The 20,763-nt window shown below is 42.3% G+C and overlaps 1 protein-coding gene across 1 annotated transcript in view; it reads right to left on the reverse strand.

Moving 5' to 3' along the window:
• Nucleotides 1–15,398: 15,398 nt before the first annotated feature.
• The window catches only part of TDRD15 (tudor domain containing 15), a 58,863-nt gene continuing 53,498 nt past the window's right edge, over nt 15,399–20,763 (reverse strand). Inside the window, exons 5-6 of the mRNA XM_036750120.1 lie at nt 17,613–17,726; nt 15,399–15,479 (exon numbers count right to left, since the gene is read on the reverse strand). Coding sequence (XP_036606015.1) covers nt 15,412–15,479; nt 17,613–17,726 — 182 coding nt within the window. The 3' untranslated portion in view covers nt 15,399–15,411. The remainder of the gene's footprint in view (nt 15,480–17,612; nt 17,727–20,763) is intronic.

The raw sequence follows: 20,763 nt of genomic DNA on the forward strand, positions 1-20,763 counted from the left end.
CTGTGATAAAGCCTTCCAAACTTGTCTGATCAGCTACAATCACACACACCATACCTTGACTCCAGTATAGTGGCATCACTTTGGTCCTCTTTAAGAACAAAGGACAACAACCACCCAACTATCTATGGTTAGATTCTTTTTCTGTTGTTTACTCATTTTTAAGGTCTATTTTTCGACCTAACTTTCTGTTAGACTCAGGCTCTGCTCCTGGGTTGTGGAGGATAATGTCTCAAGCTTCAGATTTTTCATGTTTTCAGAGATCTAACTGATGTCTTTGACTTTTTGATTGTTCTAATGATTCAAAGCCAGGTGTGGTCACTGCTCTGCTGGCTTATGCTTGGTTTAGGAGAGACCTCAAGCACTCTTCTCCACCCCCAAGCCACGACCAGAACTCCCACAAGACCACCACCACAAACACACTCACTCTCAGCAGCCCCCACCCTGTCGAGATTGAAGCCACAAGTGTCACTTTGCCCCTCCATCCCAGAGCCAAAACTAGGGACTCTTTGCAAGTGACCACAACCAGTCTTCTCTGTTCCAGAATCAGGAGCAAGGCCCCCACCCCTCAGCAGCCGTGTCTGCTCCCATCCTTGCCCCTTGTCGCAGCCACAGCCTGAGACCACATCTAGCCAACTCACCTGGTCCCTCACAGTCTTTCCCTCATCCACTGCTCAACTTCTCCATGGTCAGTAGGGTGAACATTCCTGAAGCTGCAGCTGTTTGTTGATAGTGGCATCTGCACTTTGCTACCTGCCAGACCTTTCCTAACTTCCTCCCAAATTGTCTCAGGCTGAACAACTGCTTTACCCTGACTTTCCATTATTTCTGCTGCTCCAAAATACAACTTAAAGCATTATTTTAAGATACTTGGAGGGGAATTTGGGAGAGCCAGGTAATTTTTCTTCCCTATTCTGCCATCTTCCCACAATACTTTTAAAAATCAATAACTGAGTCACCTAAAAATTAATTGAAGTGGAGGGGCAGAGCCAAGATGGCAGCTGGAAAGCAGGGACTTGCGTGAGCTCCCCACCGAGTCCCTCCAAAAACCTATAAAAAATGGCTCTGAACCAACTCTAGAACTGCAGAACCCACAAAAGAGCAGAGGGAAGCAGGGCTCCAAGCCAGGACAGCCTGGATGGTCTCTGGGTGAGGTCTATCCCACACGGAGCTGGGAGCAGAGCAGAGCCCAGCGTGAGCTGTGCGGACCAACGAGACCAGGAGCCGGGCGGAGCAGGCCCTAGCACCCTGAATCAGTGAGCTGCGGCAGTTACCAGACTTCTCAACCCACAAACACCAAAGACAGCAGAAAAGGTTAGTGGGAAAAGCTGCAGGAGTGGAAGGAGTTCGCGGTTCAGCCACTGCCCCCAGGGCACAGAGGTGGGGCGGCTATAGCTGCAGTCGCTTCCGGCCCCAGGCCCACCTGGTGGGAGGAATTAAGTGGCGGATCAGAGCAGGAGTGCACAGCCTGCTGAAGATCTAAGCCCAGTCCGGGTTGGTGATTCTTGGGGAAGGAGGAGTGCTGGTGTGGCAGAGCTGGCACATCCCCCCCCCCCCAAACAAGGAACATAGAACTCTTTAGTCTACAAGCAGTCATACCCCACTGAAAAACTCAAGGGTCAAGTTAGTTGGTTGGGAATATGGCCAGGCAGTGAAAACGCACCCAGATTCAGTCTCAGACTTTGGAAGACCAAAACATACAGAAAGAAGAAGTTAACAAAGTCAAAGAGCCTACAACAGAAGCCTCCAAGAAAAACATGAACTGGTCCCAGGACATGGAAGAGCTCTAAAAGGATTTGGAAAAGCAAGTTAGAGAAGTAGAGGAAAAATTGGGAAGAGAAATGAGAAGGATGCGAGAAAACCATGAAAAACAAGTCAATGACTTGCTAAAGGAGACCCAAAAAATACTGAAAAATACACTGAAGAAAACAACACCTTAAAAAATAGCCTAACTCAAATGGCAAAAGAGCTCCAAAAAGCCAATGAGGAGAAGAATGCCTTGAAAGGCAGAATTAGCCAAATGGAAAAGGAGGTCCAACGGACCACTGAAGAAAATACTACCTTAAAAATCAGATTGGAGCAAATGGAACCTAGTGACTTTATGAGAAATCAAGATATTATCAAACAGAACCAAAGGAATGAAAAAATAGAAGACAATGTGAAATATCTTATTGGAAAAACCATTGACCTGGAAAATAGATCCAGGAGAGAGAATTTAAAAATTACTGGACTACCTGAAAGCCATGATCAAAAAAAGAGCCTAGATATCATCTTTCAAGAAATTATCAAGGAGAACTGCCCTGATATTCTAGAGCCACAGGGCAAAATAGAAATTGAAAGAATCCATCGATCGCCTCCTCAAATGGATCCCAAAAAGAAATCCCCTAGGAATATTGTAGCCAAATTCCAGAGCTCCCAGATCAAGGAGAAAATATTGTAAGCAGCCAGAAAGAAACAATTTGAGTATTGTAGAAACACAATCAGAATAACCCAAGATCTGGCAGCTTCTACATTAAGAGATCGAAGGGCTTAGAATATGATATTCCGGAGGTCAATGGAGCTAGGCTTAAAACCTAGAATCACCTACCCAGCAAAACTGAGTATCATGCTCCAAGGCAAAATATGGACTTTCAATAAAATAGAGGACTTTCAAGCTTTCTCAGTGAAAAGACCAGAGCTGAATAGAAAATTTGACTTTCAAACACAAGAATCAAGAGAAGCATGAAAAGGTAATCAAGAAAAAGAACAAGAAAAAGAAATTCCAAGGGACTTACTAAAGTTGAACTGTTTTGTTTACATTCCTACATGGAAAGATGACGTGTATGATTCATGAGACCTCAGTATTAGGGTAGCTGAAGGGAATATGCATATATATGTATATGTTTATGTATATATATATACAAGTGAATGTGTATGTATGTATACGTGTGTGTGTGTGTGTGTGTGTGTGTGTGTGTGTATAGAGAGAGAGAGATAGAGAGATAGAGAGAGAGAGAGAGAGAGAGAGAGAGAGAGAGAGAGGGGACAAAGGGTGAGTTGAAGATGAAGGGAAGATATCTAAAAGAAATAAAATAAAATTAAGGCATGAGAGAGGAATATATTGAGAGAGGGAGACAGGGAGAGATAGAATGGGGTGGATTATCTCGCATAAAGGTGGCAAGAGGAAGCAGTTCTGTGGGAGGAGAGGAGAGGGCAAGTGAGGGGGGAATGAGTGAATCTTGCTCATCAGATTTGGCCTGAGGAGGGAATACCATATACACTCAATTGGGTATCTTACCCCACAGGAAAGAAGAGGGAAGAAGATAAAAAAGGGGGGGGATGATGGAGGGGAGGGCAGATAGAGGTGGAGGTAATCAAAAGCAAACACTTTCAAGAGGGGACAGGGTCAAGGGAGAAAATTCAACAAAGGAGGATGGGTTGGGAAGGAGCAAAATATAGTGAGTCTTTTACAACATGAGTATTGTGGAAGGGTTATACATAATGATACACATGTGGCCTATGTTGAATTGCTTGACTTCTTAGGGACGGAGGGTGGGAAGGGAAGAGGGGACAGAATTTGGAACTCAAAGTTTTAAAAACAGATGTCCAAAAACAAAAAAAAAATGAGTTTTTACATGCAAGTAGAAAACAAGATACACAGGCAATGGGGCGTAGAAATTTATCTTGCCCTACAAGAAAGGAAGGGAAAAGGGGATGGGAGAGGAATGGGGTGACAGAAGGGAGGGCTGACTGGGGAACAGGGCAACCAGAATATATGCCATCTTGGAGTGGGGGGAGGGTAGAAATGGGGAGAAAATCTATAATTCAAACTCTTGTGAAAGTCAATGCTGAAAACTAAATATGTTAAATAAATAAATTAAAATTAAAAAAACAAAAAAAATTAATTGAAGTGATTAAAAACTTTAGTAATGTTGCAGAATATAAGAAAAAACTCATATAAGTCATTAGAATACCAGTAACACCCAGCAAGAAGAAACAGAAAGGGAAATTCCATTTAAAATTTACCATAGAAAGTATAAAAAACTTGGGAGTCTACCAACTAAGACACATACAGAAACTATATGAACACAACTAAAAATATTGTTTTCAGAATCAAAAATAAACCTAAATAGAAAAATAGTCATAGGTAGAATGAGTCAACGTAATTTTTAAAAGATAATACTACCTAAGTTAATTTATGTACCATACCGAATACATATCAAAGTGCCATGCCAAATACCAACAAAGAATTACTCTGTAGAGCTAGAAAAATATTAACAAAATTCATCTGGAAGAGTAAAGTCAAGAATATCAAGAGAACAAATGAAAAGAAGTGAAGGAAGGCAGCTAGCAATACCAGATACCAAACTATACTCGTCTGAACAATCTGGTACTGGCTTAGAGGTGGAAAGATGGATCTGCAGAACAGATTAGGTACATAACATGCAGAAGCAAATGAACCTAGTGGCCTAGTGTCCAAGTAACCCAAAGAGCCCAGCCACTGGGGTAAGAATTCACTATTCAATAAATACTGTGGTGAAAACTGGATATCAATCTAGAAGAAATAAGGTTTAGAATACCACCTCATACCATCTAACAAGATAAGCTCCATATAGATATGTGACTTAAAATATATAAAGTCACACTATAAACAAATAAGAGGAGTAAGTTAAAAAAAATACTTGTTAAATCTATGGAGAGAGGAACCATTCATGAGCCACAAGGGACAGACAGGATCACAGAAAGTAAAATGAAGAATTTTAAATATATAAATTTTTGCACAAACTAAACCAATGAAGATAAGATTAGGAGGGAAACAGTAACTTGGAAAAAATCTTTGCAGCAAATTGCTGTGATAAAAGTCTCCTGTCTAAGATATGTAAATTTTAAGGATAAAATTTTAAAGATAAAAGCCATTCCCAATTTATAATGGTCAAATATGTACATGTAGTTCTTAAAGGAAGAAATCTAAGCTATCAATACTCATATGAAAAGTACTCCAAATCACTAATAATTAAAGAAATGAAAATTAAAACTATGATGTTTGACTTCACGCCCATCAGATTGAGAGTTACCTCAAAATAAATGAAAATCAAAAATATTAAAGGGTCTTGAAGAGCACAGTTACAGTTACACAATGGTGATGGAAATGTGAATTAGCTCAGCCATTCTGGAAAGCAACTTGAAACTATGCCCAAAGTTACTTAACCGTATATGCCTTTTGACTTAGAGATACCACTACTAGGCCTGCATAACATAGAAATCAAGGAAGAAGAAAAGGACCCCTAAGGATTTATAGCAGCTCTCTTGTGGAACTAGAAACTAATGTGGTACCCATCACTTGGGGAAACTGATGAAGCTACAGTCTGTGAATGGAATGGAATACTGTTATTCCCTAAGAAAGAACAAAAGGGAAGCTTTCAGAGAAACCTCAGATTCAGCTGATCTGATGCAGAATAAAAGAAGAAGAATCAGAACCATCGATACCAAAACAACAGTGATTGAAACAATAAATAGCTTTTGAAGGCTCAAGAAGTCTTACTAAAGCAATGATCCAAGAGGACTCCAAAGCAATGGTGATAGAGAGTACTCATGCCTGGCAAGAAAGAGCTAATGGATTCAAGAAATAGGGGACACACATTTTAGACATGGCTAATGCAGGGATTTGTTTTCCTTGATGAGACTTGTTTGTTACAAGGGTTTTGTTTTCCCTTTTTATCCTCAATTAGGGAAAGGGAAGTGAGGAGAAAAAAATTAATACTTGATAATTGAAAAAAATTTAATTAACATTAATAGCTAGTATTTACATTCATTATCTCATTTTTTTTAAAGTTTTTGGTTTTTTTTTTCCTTTCTCAAAGCAGGGAAGATGGGAAGGAAGGAAAAGGAATGCTCGTTAATTGTGAAAATAATTTATAAAACAGAAAATAATTAATTAGCATTTACTAAGCACCTACCACGTGCCAAAATCTGCCAAGGAGTAGGATTACAGAGACCAAAATGAAATTGCATCTGCTCTCAAGAAGCTTATATATCATTGGGAGAAACAATACACGCCTATGCAAATAGTCGATCCTTATGTGGATTCCTCTTGTGCATTTGTCTACTCACCAACATTTATCTGTAACCCCCAAATCAATACTCATGGATCTTTCATGGCCATTCACGAACATGACCAGAGCAGTGAAAAACCTGAGATGCCCATGTACACATTCCCAGCCGCAGCTCAAGTTCTGCCTTCTTGGTTCAGCTTTCATACTGTAATCAAATATCCTTTTTGCAGTGAATTTAGTGCCATGTTTTTCACATTTCTGTGCTTTTTGTTAGTGTCTTTGATGTTTAAAATGGCTTCTGAGCATAGGGCTTTAGTGCTTATGTTCCTAAGCCTAAGAAGGCTATGATATGGCTTTTACAGAAAACGCACATGTCTGATAAGTATGATTCAAGAGTGAGTTATAGCGCTGTTCACCTTTGGTTCACTATTAATGAATCCACAAACATGGGACATTCAGAAAAAGGAGGAATTCCATTCACCAATCTGTATGTGAGGCCACTCCAGAAAGTGCTGAAGCCAAGGTTGTAACCCAAGGCTCACAGGAACCTAACTTGTATATCCTGGAAGAGTGATGTTATCTGCCAATTCAGTGTTCATGCTGAATAAATACCACAAATGAGAACCAAGTATATATTTTAAATGTTTGTTTTTTAATACAAGGTATTGGGGGTGGGAAGCACTAAACACCTGGTGGATTTGAGAAGGGTCATGATGTCTAAGCTGAGCTTTGAACAAAGCTAGGGATTCTAAAGAGGTGAAGGTGAGAAGAGAGTGCCTTTCAAAGGGACCAGCTTAGGCTAAGGCACAGACACAGATGCCTCAAAGAAAACATCTGCCCTCTCCAGTCCAGGGATACCTGGCCCGTTCGCTACCTTCTTTCAAAACCACAGACAGTGATTCACAAAGCACACCTGTTAGTTTTTTTTTTCCAGTATGTTGGGAGTTTGACTCAACAGTGCCAAGGCAGGCTCCCTGTTCATCTAAGCCCCACACTAGTCTTATTAGGAGCAGCTTGGTGTTTTCCTACTTACTCACTTCATCTTGGATGTCAGCGCTCCATTAATCATGCCAAACATGGGTAGGTCATGATGAATGGGTCTCGGTTTTCCAGGATCACTTCTGTGAAGATTGTAGAGGATTTGCACTTGGAGGGTTGGGAAGAATTTGATAGGGAGGGAGGGAAGTGGGAGGAGCCATTCCAGGCACAGCAGAGAGCCTGAGCAAGGGAATCAATCCATCAATCAACATGTATTAAGCTCCTATTATGTGTCAGGCACTGTGCCGAGTACTAGGGAAACAAAAGATAAGAAAAAATCCCTCCTCAAGAAGCTTACAATCTACTATAAGAGACAACATGCAAACAAACATATCCAAGGTGAGCTATATGCAGGATCAATAGGACGGAGGGGAGGGACTAGAATTCAAAGGTGTTAGGAAAGATATCCTACAGAAGGTGCGATTTTGTTTGGGACTTAAAGGAAGCTAGGGAGGTCAGTGGTCAGAGCAAAGTGTTTCAGGCAGGGGGTATGGTAGATGATTAATAACCGAGTAAACAAAATCCAAGCCATATGATTTATTAGCAAAACAGGCATAATAAACAGGTCAATGGAATCCACAGTCAGTTCAAAGCCTCTGCATACAGAATTAGTTTTTTTATGTATTAAAAACAATTAATCAAGTAAGACCAGTTAATTAAAAGAAAACAACAGGATGCAAACTAGGACAAAAAATTAGGCAATCTGATTTCTGACTGGAGGAATAGCTTTCCAAATTGAGAGGGGAATGTTTAAGTGTGGGAGTTGGGGGAGGAGATAACATGATCAGAATTGCACTTCCGGAAAACCACTTTAGTGGTTGAATGGAGGATGGATCTGAGGCAGAACCACCAGCAGCTATGCGATAATCTAGGTCTGGGGTGATGAGGGGCTGCACCGGGGTAGGGGAGGAATCGGAGGAGAGAAGGGTGATCATACAAAGGCAGATTCTACAGGCCTTGGCAACAGCTTGGATATGAAGGGTAAAAATGTTAAGGAGCCCAGGACAACTCTTAGGTTGAGAGTCTGGTTACTAGGAGGAGGGTGCTGCCCTCTACCTTAATAGGGAAGGGGGGAAAGGGTTTAGAAGGAAAGATCATGAGTTCTGTTTTGGACATGTTGAGTTAAAGATGTCTATAGGACATCCAGTCGAGATTCTGAAGGACAGTTGGAGATGAGAGGCTGGAAGTCAGCAGAGCTATTGGGGCAGGAAAGGTAGCTCCGAGAATCATCAGCACAAACACAGTCATTAAATCCATGGAGTTGATGAGATCCCCAAGGAAAGCAATCTAGAGCCAGAGGAACAGAGAGCCCAGGTTGGAACCCTGAGGGACACCTGTGGTTAAAGGGTGTGATCTGGAGGAGGATCTAGCAAAGGAGACAGAGGAGGCGCAGACAGGTAGTGAGTGCCTAGAAGAATTCAAGAGAAGATCTGCAAAAGGACTGTATTAGGTACAAATCTACCTAATATAGAGAATCAAGTTGTTGTTTTTTTTTAAAGAACAGTAATAAAGTATGCTTTAAAAAGGTAGAAGTAAAAGATAAATATAAATGTGTCGATAATATAGCACAAGCCTTAATACCACTAGAGGTCAGTAAACATCAATAAGAAATTGTAAATGTATTTTTTAAAAAAAGTAATTCCTGCAGAAGTGGCCATGTTTCTATATATTCTGTACATTTCTTTATTTCATAAATATGTGACTGTCCAACATGAAGGTTTGTACAGTGACCCAAATTGCAGTGCACGTACACATTTCTGAAGGTTATTATGAAGCCAAGCCCTTAGCAATGACCCTCTCCCCAGTGGGGCTTAGGTAGGGCTGGGTATAATTTGTGGTGTGTGGGCACAGCTTTCAGGAACTTTCTTCTGGAGGACAACAGCCAGCTCAACTTAGCCACCCAAAAAAATATTTGCTGCAATGAGTTAGTTTTTCCTAGCATTCCTAAGAACTCGGGTAAGTAGTCATACGTTTTAGAAAGACATTCACCCAACATGGTTAAAAAAAAAATTCAGTCTGGTGCTTAGCAAGATAAATCTTCAGTTCTCCAAAAGGCCACTGGCTACTGTCACAGGTCCCCAAGGGAGCTTCTGATAGACAAGAATTTGCTATAATAAATGCCATAATAGAGCCACAATTTAATATGCCACTGAGCAGAGATGAGGTTAAAGGTATTCAGGAGAGGCACTTAATGGACATTCGCCTAACTGAATTATCATGACAGAGTGCAGGCAAGCTCTAGCCATTCCACCAAATTAGCAAGACCCAATGAGAGCCTGTCTGACCACTGTCTGGGGACCTCTCCAGTGGAGCTCAGAGAGGATGACCTTAGCATCGAAACAGTCAGAGGATAAATGAAATTGGGGGCCATGTCAACTTTCGAAGACCACAGAGGGAGGAGATTCTGGGAAGATGACGGAATAGGTCAGAAAACTTTCAGCTCTCCAAGTTTCCTACACACACACACACACACAAAGACAGAACACCGCCTCAGAGCAGCAGAAACAAATACAGAGCAAAGCAGTGGAGAGTTCTCCTAAGACAATCTGAGAAGACCCCAGGCAAGACCTGACCTCAGGGGTGGAGGTTTGACCTGGGAGAAGTGTAAACACCTCCAGTCTGACTCTGCAGAGTCAACATACAAACAAGCCCTGGGGGGTGATGGAGTTGAGAGGCAGCCTCAGCCTTAGAAACTTTCTTCTTAAAGACAGTGTGAGGATCTGCCAAACACAACTGTGTTGACCAGACTCATCCTGGGATGTGGCTGCAGGAAGGAGCCAGCACACACCTGGGTGAGTGCAGTAGTGAGGGGCAGGGACTCTGCTGGCTGTGGGCACTTATAAGAGAACAGAGTCCCTGGTTTCAGTTCCAGAGCAGAGAGGACTGCTGTAGTTTGCAGTTACCATAGGGACCACAGGGAGCAAGATCATCTTCCAGACAGTGTGACCAGAAGGCTCTAGCCATGGCTTAGAAGTAGAGAGGAGAGCCTAAGGTTTTGGCCCTGAGACAGACCTCAGAAAATAACAGTAAGAAGGACCTGAGGTTTGGGGCATCATTCCCCATACCTTGGGACTAAAATTTGATTACACTAATAACTGCTAAAAAAACAAAATATAACAAACGATAAATAAAAATGAGTAAGGGAGAAAGAATCCAAGCATAGATAATTATGGGGATAGAGAAGATCTGGGTTCATATTCAGAGGAAGATAAAGGAGCTAAAAAAAGCCACTGCTTTTTCAATGAGAAATGTCAAATGGTCCCAAGCACAAAAAAGAGTTCTTGGAAGAACTTAAAAAGGATCTAAAAAATTGAATAAGAGATTGAGTAAAAATTACTAAAAAAAAAAGAGCAATCCAAGAAAATTAAGAAAATTATGAAAAGAAAGTCAACCAATTTAAAATAGAGAATCAAAAACTTAAGGAAGAAAATGATTCCTTGAAAACCAGAATTGGGCAAGGGGAAAAGCTAATGACATTCTAAGACACCAAGAAATCATTAAACAAAATCAAAAGAATGAAAAAATAGAAGAGAATGTGAAATCTCATCAGAAAAACAACTGATCTGGAGAACAGATCAAGGAGAAATAATATAAGAATAGTTGCACTACCTGAAAATAACGATAAAAAGAGAATCTTGATACAATATTACAAGAAATTATAGAGAAAAATTGCCCTGAAATTCTAGAACAAGAAGGCAAAGCAGAAATAGAAAAAAATCCACCAATCACCGCCTGAAAGAGAGCCCAGGAAGAAAACTTAGAGGAACATCATAGCCAAGTTTCAAAGCTCCCGGGTTATGGAGAAAATATTGAAGGCAACAAGAAAAAAATTTAAGTATCATGGAGCTATAGCAAAGATTACACAAGACCTAGCAGCTACTACACTGAAGGACCGTAGATCTTAGAATACTATATTCCATACAGCGGTTCCATACAGGGGTTATGACCAAGGGTAACTTACCCAGCAAAGTTGAGTATAATCCTTAAGGAAAAAAAATGGACATACAACGAACTGAAAGACCTTTTGTACAAGAACTACGGAACTTAAAGGGAAAATCTGACACAAAACATTCAGGAGAGATATAAGGTAAATATTAAAGACCAATTATAAGGGACTTGATAAGGTCAAACTGTTTACTTCTTATATGTGAAAATATTAGCAGTACTCATGATTGTCATCATCATTTGAGTAGTCTGAAAGAAAGGCTTAGGCTGAGTTGAGTACGATAGGGTGATTCTAAAAGAAACAGGAGAGGGAGACAAAAAGAAGTAATTATCTCATACATATGAGGCATAAAAGGAAAAATTGATACAGAAGCAGCTAGGAGGGCACTGGATCGAAGAGTACATGTTAGAGAGCAAGGTGTAAAAAGACTGGAAAAGGAGGATGGGGCTAACTATGAAAGGCTTTGAATACCAAAGCATTTTGATCCTGGTGGCACTATGTAGCTACTGGAGTTTACTGAGTAACTGAGGTGACGTGGTCAGACTTGCATTTCAGGAAAATCACTTTAGTGGCTGAATGGATTGGAGCGAAGAGACTTGAGGCAGATGCTCTAGGAGCTACAGCAACAGTCCAGGTGAGTGCAGTAGAGAGGGGTGGGTGATGAGCACCTGCACCAGGGTGGGGGGACAGTGTCAGAGGAGAAAAAGGGGCATATCGGAGAGATCATGCCACAAAGAAATCAACAAGCCTTGACAACAGCTTGGATATGGGAGCTGATTCCAGAATGACTCGTAGGTTGGTAGCCCAAGGGACTGGGAGGACATGTTGCCTTCTATAATAAGAGGGAAGGGAGAAGGGGGAAGGGGGAAGGTTTTAGGAGGAAAGATCACAAGTTCTGTTTTATACATGTTGAGTTTAAGATGTCTACTCATCCAGTTTAAAATGTCTGAGAGGCATCTGGAAATGTGAGATTGGAGGCCAGAAGAGAATGGGGCAAGAAAGGTAGATCTGAGAATCATCAGCATACCGATGGTCATTAAATCCATGGGGACTGAAGGGATCACCGAATGAACTAGTCTAGAGGGAGAAAAGGGCTTAGGACAGGACCCTGAGGGACACCTAAGGTTAAAGGGCGTGATCTGGAGGATCCATCCAAGGAGAGAGAGAGCAGACAGAGGGGAGGAGAACCAGGAGAGATACTGTCCCAAAAACCTAGAGAGAAGAGAGTATCCAGGAGAAGAGAGTGACCAACAGTGTCAGAGGCTGCAGAGAGGTTGAAGAGAATGAGGACGGAGAAAAAAGGCCATTGGCTTTGGCAACTAAAGATCATTGGTGAGTCTGGAGAGAGAAGTTCTGGTGCAGTGATGAAAGTCAGAAGAAGCTGGATGGTAAAGGGTTAGGAAGGTAGTGAGAGGAGAAAAAGTGGAGGCACCTCTTGTAGAGAGTCTTTTGGAGAAGTTTAGCTAGAAAGGGGAGAAGAGATATAGGAGGATAGCTAGTGGGGACAGAAGGATCCAGTGAGAGTGGAGGATGGGAGAGGCATGTGCACATCTACAGAGAACAGGGAAGGAGCCAACTGAGAGAGAGAGACTGACAATGAGAGTAGTAATGACAGAGGAGGCCAATCTGTTGGAGGAAGTGGGATGGAATAGGATCTCGAGCAGATAGAGGGGTCTGCTTGGTAAGGAGCACGGCCACTTCGCCACGGGAGAGAGGGACAAAAAGCACTTGAATGATGAGAGATGAGGAGAGGGGAGAAGAAGCTCACAGAAAACGGCCTCCATTTTTCAGGGTTCTCAGCTGAGAGAGCTAGGGAAAGGAAAGCCACGGGCCTGCAAGAACCACAGTGGAGAGTGGGACAGTGAGTTGATGAGGAAGGCAGAATAGGGTTTCCTGGCAGCAGCAAGCCCAGCTGAGATTGTGGTAACAAATTCATAATGGACACAGTTACGTTTCCATGATTTTCCCCACCTTTCTTTAGCAGCCCATGTATACGAAGGCGCAAAGGCAACAAACAGTGAAAATGACCCAAGGCTGAGGCTTGGCTGGGCACAGCTGAAAAGATGAGAAGGGTGTTTAGGATTCAAGAGAGGAGGGACCTTGTTTTACCCAGGTGTCAAAATGGGGAGAAGAGAGAGTAGCCAGTACATCGGAGAAGGCCTAGAAGAGCATTAAAGGTCAGAGGATTGGCATTCAAAGTGTGGACAAAGGGAAGGGAGAGGTGAAAAGCCAATACATTATGGCTGGATGAGGGGATTCTGGAATTCTTGGATGTGGAGGTAGGTCATTTGTGGCACAGGGTCCCTGCATAATAGCAACGGTCCTATTAAAGATGGGAGAACTAGAGCAAGGTATCTATTTAGGAAAACAGCTTATAATACTTAGTTGAAACCAATTTAGAAGTGAATCGAGTACTTCAGTCCAATGGAACACAAATATTTCACTGTAAAAAACGCTAAACAAAAAAGTCAGACTCAAGTTGGATGTAATTTAAATGCTTTAATATCAATACCTTTTAGAGGCAACATTAAAGAAACCAAACGTTACAATGATTTTTCAATGAATTTGCCATTTTTCGCCAAAGAATTTCAATGTCATTAAAGCTGCTAAACAAAAACACATGATATGCATTATCACCTCAGAACAATACCGATTCTTAAAAACTAAATGCAATAATTCTGACAATGTTGACAATGGAACTCCATATTTATAAACCCTTCACATAAATATCTGGAGATTGCAAAGTTCTCCAATTACCATAACTACCTCAAAAATGGGGGAGAAACCCTGAAGCAACAAAAATGAAGACCCAGGACTGCCAAATTCCTGGTCCAAAAGATAGCTTTTCTGTTTCACGTTTAAATTGTAAACTATAAATGCCCAATATCTTTAAATCAGTCTGTGTCTAAACAGACACAAAATGAACATTTGCCAAATTTGTACCGATGGTTTAGGGAGGCAAAATTCTAACTCGTTTTTGCAGCTACCTTTTACACTTCATGCAATTTACATGAAATCTTATTACAGAAAAAGGTAATGTAAAAGTTTTAGAGGCATTTCCAAAGCGCACGAAAAAAGCAAAACTTATGTAACTTTCAAAATGAAAAGAATTCTTTTTGTATTTTTAAAGCTTAACTATATACCAAAGCCAATCAAATATCTGAACATATTAAAGCAATTTCAAAGTAGCAAATGATCTGTGGCAAGGAGCAGAAGGACCTACATCTAGAAAAATTGAAAAATTGGTAAAATTTAGCCAATACTTGGTGCATTTATAAGGGATAGGGTGAGTGGGACAGGCTCCAAATACAACATAAGCTTCAGAGGTTTCTTAATTTGTAAATATTCTGCACAAAACCAGTACCACCCAGTGTCCCTTCTTGCCTATGCTCCCTGCCAGGGCCTTGCTGCTCTCAGTGGGCTTCCTGCCAGCAGATTGTTCATAAAATCTGGAGGAGCTCCTAATGCATCAGAGCCAAGTCCCAATTTTTTGTTGTGTCCAACTCTACATGACCCCATTTGGGATTTCCTTGTCACAGATACTAGTTTGCCATTTCCTTCTGCAGCTCATTTTACAGATGAGAAAACTGAGGCAAATAGGGTTAAGTGACTTGCCCAGGGTCACACAGCTAGTTAAGTGTCTAAGGCTGGATTAGAACTCAGGTGCTCTTGACTCCCAAGCCAGACACACCCTCTACCACCCCACCTAGCTGCCCCAAAGTCTCAATACCAAAAAAGTATTTAAAAGGTCAAGTGATTTCTTAAAAATAATCTTTTGGGATTTTCCCTTGACATGTATCAGAACCAGGCAAAGAGTCAAAATCTGCTGTAACAATTATCCAATTGAAAAAGACAAATCCAATGAAAATCCAAAGCCAGTCTGCTGTGTGCCATGTGCTGCCTGCTGCCTTGGCCCCACTTAAATCTGAACCAATTAACTGTCTTCCAGTAATTGTTACTTCAATGAAACTTGCTAAATTTAAAGCTGACGACTTACAGAAGAAAAAATTTATTGTAGATGTATCACTGCATTTACCCAAGCCATAACTACTTTAAATTTTTGCCTAAAACAAGAAAAAACATCAATTCTCCAATGTTAATGTAAAGGAACTTAGCAAAACAGGCCCTTTTCAAATTGTGTCTATTTCTACCATTGGCAAATATCATAAAACAACCCCCTGGGAAAGATGCAAGACAAATTAAAACAGCTACGGAAACTGGGACTGTGATCAAGCTTAGGTAAAAAAGCCAAAGTTGTGAATACTTCATGAAAATTGCAATCTTTTCATTTCAACATTAATTTAAGAGTTTAACCAAACTAATTTAAACCTCATTTTATAGTAAAAAAATCAAAAACAAAAATAAAACGTCCCAGATGGATGGGAAAGCAAAACATCCTCATGAAATGAGGTTCTTCTTCAGCTGTCCATCCCCTAATTGAAGAAAATTGTTGGAATCTTCAATAGCTAAGGAAAGAAATAACAGGATTATGTGGTATTTTAATAAAGGAAAAATAACAAATACTGTGCCCTAAAAAGACCACTGTCACCCCAAATGTAAGCAGCTCCACAAAGCTGAGAGCCAGAAACAACCCCATCAGACCCATATGAACTTGTAAGGGACAGTTTTCGGTACTTCGTCACTATCAATCCCAGACATTATTTTCCAACTTCTGTTCACTAAAACGTGAACAATCGTCATCCCCAACAAAGTAGATCTGGGGACACTGAATCTGGCTCTGCCACTCAAGACCAACCTCAGAAAGCTTTACCCAGCTAACACAGAGAGCACCGACATTAATTTCCCACCCAGGGAGACTTCTCTTTCTCCTCCAAGTGAAGTCCTATCAAATATATATCGCATTTCCCTCCTCTCCCATTCTCTTCATCTCAAAACCCCTTTCTTATCACCAGACACTCTCTCCACAGTCTCAGAGAGAGATGTGGCCTAGGCCTACCCCTCCCCTAACAGACTGGATCCTCCATCATCCCCCTCCCTAAATCCCCAACCTCTGCCTACCTTCAAACATGCTCAAGTCTCCACCATCCAGCTTGTGTCTCGTGTACCTGATAGTCTTTTTCTCTCTCTACAGCATCTGAACACTCTTTTCTCCTGAACCCTTCCTTCCCCAACTCGGGAGGTCATGACATCATCCTCTCCTTGTTCTCCTGTCTGCTGGCTTATCATGATCCATATCATGTTCTAATTTGGATGATCCCCCAGGTGCTGTCCTGGGACCTCTTTTCTCCCTTGGTCACCTCAGGTCCCATTATCTCTATGTAGAGGACTCCCGGGTCTATGTGTCCAAGCCCAGTCTCCCCTGGGCTTCAGGCCCCCCTCACCAATTGCTTATTGGATATTTCATACTGAATGTCCCGGAGACATTTCAAACTCAACATGTTCAAAACAGAATTAGTTATCCTCACCAAACTCCTCAGTTCCTGTCAAAGGCACCATCAATCCTGCTCATCACCTAGGTTCATGACCTGGGCATTATCCTCGATTCCTCCCCGATCCGCTCTCACCCTGCATGGCATCAATTGCCAAATCTTGTCCTTTCTACCGTCTTCTCCTCCTTCCTTCCTCTCTTCCTTAGTTCAGATCTTCACTCCCTCTCCCCTAGATACAAAAGGCTTCCCCACCTCAAATCTCTCCCCACTCCGGTCTATCCTACTTCTCACTGTGCTGCCAAAATGATTTCCTCAGGGACACATCTAACTGTGGCTCCCCACTGCCTCTAGGATACAACAGGAACCCCAAAGATTGGCTTTTCAAACCCTCTGCCACCTGGGCCCATCCTACGTTTCCTGCAATTGTGGGAAGCCCAGTGGCTGTGAGGGCCAAAAAGTGGAGTGAGTACAAGAAGCAGAGTTCCCAAATTAAGGGAGCCCAGTTCACCTGGGATGGCAATTCCAGAAGGCCCAATGGAAGGGAAGGCCTATCCAAGGAGGATGGGCCTGAGAAAGTATGGTGGGGGTGGGGACAACGGAGCATGTGGGCAGAGAGGGAGCACGAAAACAAGAGAGTGCAAACATTTGGTGGTCATACAAAATGAGAGCAAAGAACAACTCCACAGAAACTCAGCTCTCAAAGGTCCACTAAGCCAAGTCAGGGGCTTTTCCCATCCCTCCAGTACACCTTTTATTCGGAATTCTGTCCATGTGACCAGTCCTGCTAGACAGTCTCTCCTGCCTCGGTATTAAAGACAATTTCTCCCCTGGTTCACCTACCTCCAGAACCATTCATTCCCTGGCCCCACATGGGTCCCCTTCTTTCACTGTTACCACTGTTAAATTTCCCCAGATCTGATGCCTCATCAAAGCCAGCTCTATCTGGACTTCTCTCACACATCTTTGTGCTTATTTTATATCGGGCTCATTTGTGTATGTGTCCCATTCCCTTTCCAGAGCATAGGACAATGCCTTACACCAGAACAAATTATCTACCCCCAACTGAACGTGATAATTTCATCATAATCAGCACTCAAACATCTGCTGAACCAGATGAACTGTCTCTAAGGGAAGTTTTCTGTGGCGAAGAGGAGAAGAACAGAGCATTTGGGAAACTCATTGTCATTCAGGCCCTTTTCAGGTACTTACCATCACCACACACTGTGGATCTGCAGCATGCCTCGGGGCTTCCAGAACTGGGTCCCTTTTGAATAGTGGTCGGCACACTGATGCATAAATGACCCAAGTTCTCACCTTCCTCCTCTGAAAAACAAGAAAACACCATCTCTGGGCTTGCTAGGGTTAATGCGCCACTGACCTAATTGGGGTTAAATCAAACATATCCCTTTTATGAAACTGTTTGGGCCAAACATTCTTCAGTCAAGGGGATCTTGTTACTCAAATGCTAACATGGTAACATGGGGGAAAGGAGCTAGGGGTGCACCAATTTTAGTCCCATTTGCTGAAATTAAAGGCCAGCTGTTTCTCATCAATTTTCACAAAGGAATGAATTCACTTATCTAAAACTGATTATATACTTAGAAATACATTTTTTCTTAAAACTATACTAATCCTTTCTTAAAAAATTAGAAATCAAGGTGAAATCATTCTTCTTAAGTTGTACAGTGGTTTTCACTTAAAAACTCAGTTTATTTTCATTTCAAAGCTTGCTAAGTTCAAACAGACAATTTTGAAAAATTATGACGAGAACTGTTTCTAAGATGACTCCTACATCCAGCTAGGACTTTGCTCCTTGAATCACTAACAGACATCCATCTCTAAGACTCCACTGGACATTTCTACTTTGATGTACCCCTATGATGGCATAAACAATGATATTCCTACAACCAATGTGGCTCTTTGCATTTTAGAGGTTTTCTTCATGAAGATCATTAAGATGAACAGTCTGGTGTTAACTAAAGGCTAAGGCTAATGAGACATAGCCAGCTCAAAACCCTTCAGGGGCTCCCCATAATGGTACAGAAAAAAGACCTTCCTTACACACCTATTTACAACAACCTTGGTACCAGCCTCAGGCAGGCCCTCTGACACAAGGTCCAGAGTTCATCAGCTACCAAATACTACCGGGTTTCCTTCTACATCTCTCCCATGTCTCCTCTGCCCTGACAAAGGTTATGTTCATGATGTATTCAACTCTCGCTTAACTTGTCTCCCCCTCCAGTCTCTCCCCTCCCCACCACTGCCTGCATGATCATCCTAAAGCACAGGTTCCCCAATCCAAGAGGCTCGAGGGGTTCCTTGGTGCCTCTTGGATAAACACAAAAATTCCATTGTGTAGCCTTTAAAGTCCAGCCCAGCCCACCTTTGCTGACTCATCCAAGTTTGCTGCCTCCAACTCCAGCTCCCGCCTACCTCACAACATCCCATCTCTGACCTCCCTGACATTGCACAAGCAATGTCTCTCCTTGCCTCGATGTGTCTTAAAATCTCTAACTCGCTTAAGGCTCCATTGGGGACTACCTTCTACAAAGGATTTCCCTGATCTGCCCAGTTGTTAGTACTTTCACTTACAGTTCCAATCCCCACATCACAGCTGGGGCTGAAGAAAGGCTTCTAGGCCTTCACTCACTGGGGAATGCCCATTCCCACTCACAAACCTTAAACCTGACCCTTCCTCGGCCAGACAATATCCTGGCACCAAATAGCAGCCACAACCTGAACCCCCCTCTCATAACCCAGTGAGCACTCCTCTTGACAGCTGTCTTTATAAGCCACCACGTGTAGGGTCTATTTTCTCTTTGTTCATTTCTTGTCTCAACCACAGACACTACTGGGCATCCTAAGAGCCAGGTCTATTGCTCCATTTACTTCTTTTGATCAAACCCACGGCCTAGCAAATGACTACCATACCGTATGTGCACAGCTACTGGCCACTTGTTCAGAACGGGACCTACAGATGCACCATTCACTTCTAACCAGACAATTCTCCATTCTGACCAGGGTCCTATTGGGCATCTCTAATGCTGAAATGGAAACATTAAACTGGATGTCCTGTGAACACGTTCACAACTGAACTCTTCCCTACCACCACCACCCTCCCAGGCACCCAGGCCCAAAATTCATGTGGCCTCCTCAAATTCTCCCTCTCTCAACCCCCATTTACAATCTCTACCTCTCTCCCATAAGCCCCCATCTCTCCTCAGCCGCTGCTGCCCCCACTGTGGGACAGGCCCACATCTCACCATGCACAGACTGTAAGAAGAGACTAAGGAGGGGTCTGCTTGCCACAAGCTTCTCCCCACTCAGCTGTCAAAGTGACTATGCTAAAGGTGCAGCCTGCTCAAGTCACCTCCCCACTCAATCACCTCCAGGAGCAAAGAGAAATTTTTTTTTTGGCCTCCTACCTTTCTAGTCCTCTCACATCTACACACACACACACACACACACACACACACACACACACACACACACAAACACTCTCTCTCTCTCTCTCTCTCTCTCTCTCTCTCTCTCTCTCTCTCTCTCTCTCTCTCCAATCTCACCAACAGCCTCCTGGCTCTTCCACCCCCCAAGACCTGCCATCTCTTGGCTCCAGGCCTGTGCCCTGGCTGTCGTCCACACCTGGCATGCTCTCCCACCTCATCTCCACCCCCTGGTTCGCCTGTTTTAATTCAAGTCCTCTTCTATAGGAAGCCTTTCCCAAATGTCTTCCCTCTGGTGACCATTTCCACTGTGTTTTACACATAGCTTGTTTGTATGTGGTTGTTTTCATGGCATCTCTTCCATTAAAAGCGTGAGCTCCTCATGAACAAAGATCCTTCTTTGTATTCCCAGTGTTTGGCACAGTGTCTGGCACATAGTAGATCCTGACTCTTACTGTGTTTCTAGCACTGTGCACTAAACCACAGAGATACAAAGTTGTTTGGTTTTTTAGTAGCCTCTGCCCTCAAGGAGTTCCTTACATTCTAATGGGGGAGATGACATACAAAGAGGCACATACAGAACACACAAAAAACAGATCAAAGATACCCTCAGAGGGGGATAGACTTTATATGACCCAATGCAAAACAAAGTAAGCAGAAACAGGAAAACGACATATACAATTACTGTAATATTAATGAAAGAAGGGGGGGAACTAAACGATGTGTAATTATGATGGCCACACTTGGCCTCAGAGAAAAACTAAGAAACTGCACTACTGCACGCCTTCCTTACATGGGTGGGGGACCGTGGGTGCTGTCAAACAAGACTGCTTATGGTTAGTTATGTATTCCTTCCCTCCCACTTAATTTTTGTTAAAAAGGGAGGCCTCACTAGGAAGGAGAGAGGGAGGAATATA

This window comes from Trichosurus vulpecula, chromosome 3 (genome assembly GCF_011100635.1).
Source record: "Trichosurus vulpecula isolate mTriVul1 chromosome 3, mTriVul1.pri, whole genome shotgun sequence".
Taxonomy (NCBI): Eukaryota; Metazoa; Chordata; class Mammalia; order Diprotodontia; family Phalangeridae; genus Trichosurus; species Trichosurus vulpecula.